This window comes from Acanthisitta chloris, unplaced genomic scaffold (assembly GCF_000695815.1).
Source record: "Acanthisitta chloris isolate BGI_N310 unplaced genomic scaffold, ASM69581v1 scaffold7808, whole genome shotgun sequence".
NCBI lineage: Eukaryota > Metazoa > Chordata > Aves > Passeriformes > Acanthisittidae > Acanthisitta > Acanthisitta chloris.
Window position 1 is genome coordinate 365 of NW_008685283.1, and position 7,401 is coordinate 7,765.

The window sequence follows — 7,401 nt, forward strand, 5'->3', positions numbered from 1 at the left end:
AATTCATGTGTTTCAAGCAAGTTCTGACAAAGAGGTTTGCACCGCAGTTACAATGACTGCAAAATCAGTGATCTATACAATGCCTGAAAACAAACATTGCTGGATTTGTATGAACATGATACACCAACATTTCTTTGTGCATAGCTCTTACATGACTTTTCAGGGTATAGAAATACATAGAAATGCACATCTCTTTTGTCTCTGAAGGAAGTAGCTGACAGAACCTTCACATTACAGGTGGGGTGTGCCCCAGAATGAGCTGGGTTAGAGCATGGTACAATTCTCCATGATGATGTGATGACTAGGGTATAAACCACTGCCCATCCCATCAAACTAACATTCTTCTGTCTGGGCAGTTGTTGACTGGTTCTCTTCACAGACACAGGACTGGGAAGCAGAGTGCTGGGCAAGAGGCACTGCAGAGCTCCCTGGCACAAAACTTGGTTCCCCCTGCTCCAGCTCTGGCAAGCTGTGCTGGTGCTGGGGGCTCTGCTCGACTTGCTTGTTGGGCTGAGCCTGTGTGGGAATGCTGCAGATAAATAGCTGGAGGCTAGTTTCAAGCCCAGCAGCCTGCATTTGTTAGATGAATCTAGCTTTAAGAACACTAATGGAAGAACTCTACTTAAAACCCCACTGGATGTGTTTCTCTAGTTTCCAGATAACTAGAAAATGGCCTGTATGCTTTGGTTTTGAATCTTAACCTCTTTTTTTCAGTCTGCAGCTGGGCAAGTAAAAGCTGCAGTGACAGCTGCCATCGATGCTGGGTACCGACACTTTGACTGTGCCTATGTGTACCAGAATGAGAGTGAAATTGGGGAAGGGATCCAGCAGAAAATCAAGGAAGGCATTGTGAAACGGGAAGATCTCTTCATTGTCAGCAAGGTAAGGATCTGGTGACCTAGGATCCAGGGGAAGGCCTGCTTTGTGTAGAACATAAGCCCAGGGGGAAATCCAGAGCAGTGGGGAAAGGCTGTGTGCTATAGTGTGGAGTAATTCAGAGTACAGTTCAGGCCTCTACTGATGGAAGCTTCTTTTTATCTCTGTATTTTGTAAAGAGTTATCCAAGATATGCTCTACATTCTCCCATTTTCATGGGTCTGTTCAAAGTATGTGTTAATCTCCAATGGTCCCAGAAAGTGTCCTGGTTTTTCCTTGCTTCTGCAGGAAATCCTGTATTTGCCTCACCAGTGAAACTATTAATTGAAAAGGGGCTCCTTAACCCGTATCTGCCTCTACTAAGTGGCTTTAGCATATCTTGACTAATGGAACAGGATTGTTTTTTCAGTTTACAACCCTGTTCAGTCACATATGCCACCACAGCACACACTGCCCTTGGTATCAGTGGCCATTGGCCAGTCCTGCTCACAGAGCAAGCCCCATCTGAAAAGCAAGAGGATGGCCTAATTCCCCATCACCTTCCAAAGGAGACAGGCACTCTCCTGAATAGTACAGAAGGGTTCCAAGAGCTTTAACCCAGGAGGTTACGGTATGTATGTACTGGTTTGTTCTCTAGCTGTGGTCCACATTTCATGAGAAGCCTCTGGTGAAGGGAGCCTGCCAGAAGACTCTTGCTGACCTGAAACTGGATTACCTGGATCTCTACCTCATGCACTGGCCTCTTGGGTTCAAGGTACAGTAACAGCAATGCCCTTGACTTCTCCTCCTGAGGGAGATCCTCAAAACTACCAGTAACACTTGCAGCACCACTGCTGCTCACATCCTGAAAGAGCTGTGTGTGCCAGCACTGCCCCAGTGCTGCCTGTTCAGCCACGTCAGGCAGGCTGCTGCTCTCTGCCCTGAGGCTGCTGCTCTCTGCCCTGAGGCTGCTGCTCTCTGCCCCTGAGGCTGCTGCTTGCACAGCGTCCTCTGCCCTTTTGATAATGGGAGGCAGACCTGGTACCAAGATCAGGCCTCCTGGCTGCAAGCTTGAGTTGTGCTGCTTTACTTTTTGCTAAGTCATCCCTCCCCTCTTCGTGGGAAGGAAGGCTATACTTTGCTGCCTGACAAAAATTCTTTCCTCTGCATGTTACAGTATCACAGAACAAGGGAATTTTTCTGTCTTCCATTTCTTTCTTTAATCAGTGGGTCCTTAATACAGTACAGATTGACCTGACCTTTGCTGTAGGAGCCTTAAAGTTGTTCCACAGACCTTGGATTTCAAAAGGTGAGACTTTCTGACATCCATGTCAGAAGTACATGAAGTACATCTCAACTTCATGTACTTCAAAGGAGCTGATGTCTCAGTCTGTATCTTGTCTTGGCTTTTCCTTTTTGCTACAGGCAGGTTAAGAACTCCATCCTATCTGTTGCTTTTGAGCTTGTCAACTATTTGTCATACTTTCAAAGCTGTCATGGTCAGTTTTTTGTGAACAAAGACCTTGAGTAAAAGTGTCATGGCATGATACTCTGACATCTGCATAGTACTAGATGTAGAGAAATATGGAGATGTGGGGATCTATTTGTTCTTTGGGTACATCTGGGATCTTCTGATTTTCCTCGTGCCACCAACTTAAATAGGCTCCTCTCACAGGAGTCCTCTGTGTTTACATAATACTTTGTTCAGTAGATGTGGCTCACCTTAAACCTGACTGGGACCTTACAGGTCCTTTAAAAAAAATAGGCATGATAGAGGTGTACAGCAAGCTTGTTTGTTCTGCTTTGTTCCAAAAGTGGTGTGACTTGTTTATCTCTATGTGTTTTAGTGAGTCACCACATTCCTGGGTGCAGGAGATACACCTGTCCCTCCTACTAGGAATGGTTGCTGGTAAAATGCTGTAAACCTGCATGAATGATGTAGACAAGTATTAGTATTTTCTGTACAAGTAGTTAAAGCTATCATGCTCCTCGGTTGTCTCCCCAGTAAAGAGTGTTTCAAGCCTTTTCTCTCTCACTGACAGGCAGGAGAGGAGCTGTTTCCTGCAGATGACAAAGGCATGGCTATTCCCAGCAACACAGATTTTCTAGATACGTGGGAGGTAAGTTCAGCCACAGTGGGAGAAGCATGTTTCCTGCCACTGGCAGTTTTTCCATGCTTTCATTGCCCTCAGCAGTCCCAAAGTTCCATATGCAATGTAGCTTTTCAAAACATACATGCTTAGTCAAGCTTACGACCTTCAGTGGAGCTGCAGACCAGCCCAGCCATAAAACTGTCTTCACCACTGTTCTTAAACTGCTCAAACACACCTTGCAGGAGTAAGTGACACTGTGATCTTGCCAACAGCCTGGAGTACAGCCCTCCAGTGCTGCCCAACAGCACCTTATTGATGTTCATTATCTCCCACATGTCAGTAACTGAGTGTGAATTTCTGCCATCTTAAGAAAGGAGCCTTTGGGTTTGGGTGAGATGGAAGACATGGCACAAATACACCAGTGTGTACTTTTCTCCAAGAGACAAACATTTCAACTCCATAGAGTTGTCTTTCCCTTCCCACAAAGGGAAACTAAGCCATATGAGGAAGTATGTCTTCAGGCGTTGTCTTGAATACTGGGTGCTGACTGTGCTCCTCTTTGGATCAGGCCATGGAAGAGCTGGTGGACTGTGGTTTGGTAAAAGCCATTGGAATCTCCAATTTTAACCATGAGCAGATTGAAAGAATCTTGAACAAGCCAGGCCTGAAGCACAAGCCTGCAAATCTCCAGGTAAGCTGCAAAGTGACTGCAGGGGACTAGTGCTGTGGGATTATAAAGATCTGATTACAGCTGCATGAGGAGATACAAAAAGGGAGAGCAAAGCAGACACAGCATGCTAACACCCTGTGATTAGTTCTGGGTACACATAAAGATGTTGCACATTTCCTGTGTATTGATAGGGAATGAAGTTGTGGTACACAAATTACAACAAGAACTTCTTAAAATACTTTTAGTGTTCTGCCTGATAGTAATAGCATCATTCTGTTATCAATAGCAGCTGATTGTTCACACGACACATGCATTTGCATACACAATTCACTCAGTCACCCAGCTGAAAAAGGGAGGTCAGTTTTAACTGTCTGTGCAGGAGCAGGGCATGTATTGGCACACCAGTGGCTTCCTGCTATCAGCCCTGAAGAATTTCTTATTGATATGAAATAAAAAACAGTGTGTGCACACACATCAAAAAAGTCACCTAGTCTTTGTCTGCACATAGCAGCCACTGCCCTTTTGCAGGCAGGGGCTGCAGAAGCTTATATCTTCAAGAGGCCTTGCATAGATTCAGATATCTACAGTTCTGAATTCAGTAGTTCTTGCAGGTTCAGTAAGAGCACTGAGTTCACTCAGAGTCTCCAGAGCCTGTCAGTTCTTCCTCTGCATGTAGTTACAAAAATGAGCCAGCTGAAAGGAAAAAGGGCATCTCTGTCCAAAACTGCAAATATCTACGGAACCCACTCACACAGACTCACGAGAAAGGAGCTTTTATAGCTAGAACAGGTAAGGAGGGGGAACAGAACAGATGTAGCATGTCCTAATCCCACTCCACATTATTGCTGAATATACACGGTATCAGGGGGTTTGGCATTTGCTAAACTACTGCTTAGAAACATGAGAAGCACCTCAGAACACATCTTCTTGGGGCCAAAGGACCCAAAGATAATTGTTATTAAAGGCTCTTTCCTCAGAGCAAAGACCCTGTAAAAGTCAGTGCTGAAGAAAATTAAGGCTGAATAATACCATGCAGAGACTGGCATGAGGACAAAAACTGACCCTTGAGTGTGTTAGGAGATAATCCCTGGAGTGAATTACTGTGGTTATCTTGCTATCAAGCTCTGTACCTTTGTGTTGGCAGATCGAATGTAATCCATACCTTACCCAGGAGAAGCTGGTAAACTACTGTCAATCCAAAGGGATTGCTGTGACTGCCTACAGTCCCCTTGGCTCTCCTGACAGACCCTGGTAAGACGAGTTTGCAAGGGAGCTGGTGTGGATTATGCTTGAAGCACTGAGACACTAAGTGTCCTATTAATCATTGCTATAAATACAGATTTCTGTTGCTATCTTTCCTCTGTGCAGGGCTAAGCCAGAGGATCCTTCCCTTCTGGATGACCCCAAGATCAAAGAGATTGCAGCCAGGCACAACAAATCCACAGCACAGGTACATGGATGCCAGAGAATGGGTACTCATTCCTGTAACACAATGTAAGGACAGGCTGGCTCTGCATTCCCTGCCACTCGTGGTGTTAGGTAGCAATGCAGGTGTGTTTACTGTGTGGCCAGCAATGCACACTGGCAAGGGTGCTCTGACTGTCAACAAGAAACATTTTCCTGATCCATCTTCAGGTGCTGTAATGTTTCAGTCTTCATCTCAAGTTCTCTTGCAGAGAATGAAATTTTGGTAGAAGTCTGGGTGGACAGGAAAAGACTTGATTGTCCTAAAACTGAGTAGGAAAGGAGGTCTTGTATGTGAGACTCCACCACTTCCCTCTGCACTCCAGGCAGTGCTACCTGTGCTGCAGGGACAGGAATGATTTGAAGTGCAGCTCTGCAGGAGTGGCTATGGCTTAGGCAAAACAGCTGTTGGATCAGGATCTGCTTCCTCCACAGCAGGAGGAATGATTCCGTTGTCTGTTCCTGCAGGTTCTCCTTCGCTTCCAGATCCAGAGGAATGTGATTGTGATTCCCAAGTCTGTCACACCACAGCGCATCGTGGAGAACTTCAAGGTGAGGGGTCAGGAGGGAGCTGGGTGCTGCCCTGCAGGGAAGGCATGGCTGCTCCTGCAGAGCAAGCAGTGACACTCTCTCACCCTTCCTTGTCCTCCTCAGGCAAGAGGACCGAGCTTTTTGTCCTTTACCCACACACTCTCCAGAGGGCTAAACTTAAGGTTACAGCGGGGGAGAAGGAATGAACCAGGTTTTTGGAGACAATGTGCTGATAATTTTAGCAGCCACTTTACATGGTGTCTCCTATTCTGCAGACTGCAGGTGAATTGACACGTGGTGCCTCACTGGAACTTGAGTGTAGTAGCACCATGTTGCTCCATTGTTAATTCAGTGTTCCTTGACCAAAGCTGGTCACTAGGATTTCAAAGAGCTAAGACTAAGTGAAATATGGAAGTCTTGTAGATGTTCCTTTGGCATAGGACAGAGAGATGCACCTTTCACAGGTGGCAGATGGCAGTGCTTGCCAAGTGTCCTGCAGCAGCTGGCATGTGTAATTACACCTTTGGATTTTCTTTTATTCCCTCTGCCAATGCATCCTTGGCCATATAGAGATGCCTTTCCCTCCTTCCTGAAGCAGTCATTTCTCCTAACCCTAACCCTTCCCTTGTAGACTGGTTCTTTAATTTTGTGCATTTTGCTTACAGTCTCTGCTTTGTTCAGAGAGGTGATTCCCTGCTGTTTCTCCCGTTAGGTGTTTGACTTCAAATTGACTAAAGAGGAGATGGCAACTATTTTCAGCTTTAACAGAAACTGGAGAGTCTATACAATGAGCACGTAAGTAGTAGCATTCAGTATGTGTTTCCCAAACCCTTAAGTTATGAATACTATATACACAGAGGTTTTGCATCTAAATATAGCCTAAAATGCTGCAAGGCTGAACAACAAAGTGATTTGGATATTCCAAGGGTACAAAAAGCACACACTATACAGGAATACAAATCTGCAACAAACCCATTCTACAACTACATAGCTCAGATCCTGCCTTGTTGGCTTCTCTAATATAATGGGGAAAAGAGTGATGGGTGAAATGAAGTCTTTTTTTCCCTTCAGGGGCAAAACTCACAAGGACTACCCATTCAATGCAGAATACTGAAGATGGTCACATCCTGCCCTCCTTCAGAGCTTGGTCTGATATCCTTCCTAGCAATTTATCTAGCTTTCTTACTGTGTCTCTCCTCCTGCAGTCAATGAAGTCACAGCATATGTATTCAGTGCTTATCTTTTGTTTGTTCTCTTTTGAAAGAATGGGACAGTAAAATGATTCCAAAATAATAAAATGTGGGTCGTAATGATTTTTTTCTGCCAAAATGGGGAATTATTAAAGAGAAAGGAGGGAGAGGCTTGGAACTACACATTCACATTTATACTTTATACTGCTTCAACACAACAGGCTAGGGAGGATAGTCAGCACTTGTGAGCACTAGAGAAAAATCTGACAAAAGTGAACTAAAGACTCACTTCCTTAGGGTAAGTGAGACAGCCAGGAGTTTTATCACTCCAGAACTGAGAAAGGGGCTTTTACTACTTATCCCTTAAAAAAAAAAAATCCATAAGCAGAAAACACACAGGTGTGTGCTCGGTAGTATTTCTACACAGGTTTTTTCCTGAGTGTGTGGATTTTCCCTGGGACTCGCACATTCCCCCGGAGGCAGCAGAGGGCAGGCAGCGACCAGCTGAGCCCTGGCCACAGCCCCGGCCGTGCTGGGACACTGTGGCTGTCACATTGTGGCTGTCACACCATGCCATGTCACAGCACGAGTGTCTGCT

At 45.3% G+C, this 7,401-nt stretch overlaps 1 protein-coding gene across 1 annotated transcript; it reads left to right on the forward strand.

The window, feature by feature from the left end:
* Nucleotides 1-714: 714 nt before the first annotated feature.
* On the forward strand, nucleotides 715-6,727 carry LOC103806972 (aldose reductase-like; the record flags this gene model as incomplete). Its single annotated transcript, XM_009079686.1, has 9 exons — nucleotides 715-882; nucleotides 1,514-1,630; nucleotides 2,898-2,975; nucleotides 3,517-3,639; nucleotides 4,763-4,869; nucleotides 4,987-5,068; nucleotides 5,551-5,634; nucleotides 6,326-6,408; nucleotides 6,685-6,727. Coding segments are annotated over 9 exons (885 nt in total), but the record flags the coding sequence as incomplete, so codon positions are not given.
* Between the last annotated feature and the right edge of the window lie 674 nt (nucleotides 6,728-7,401).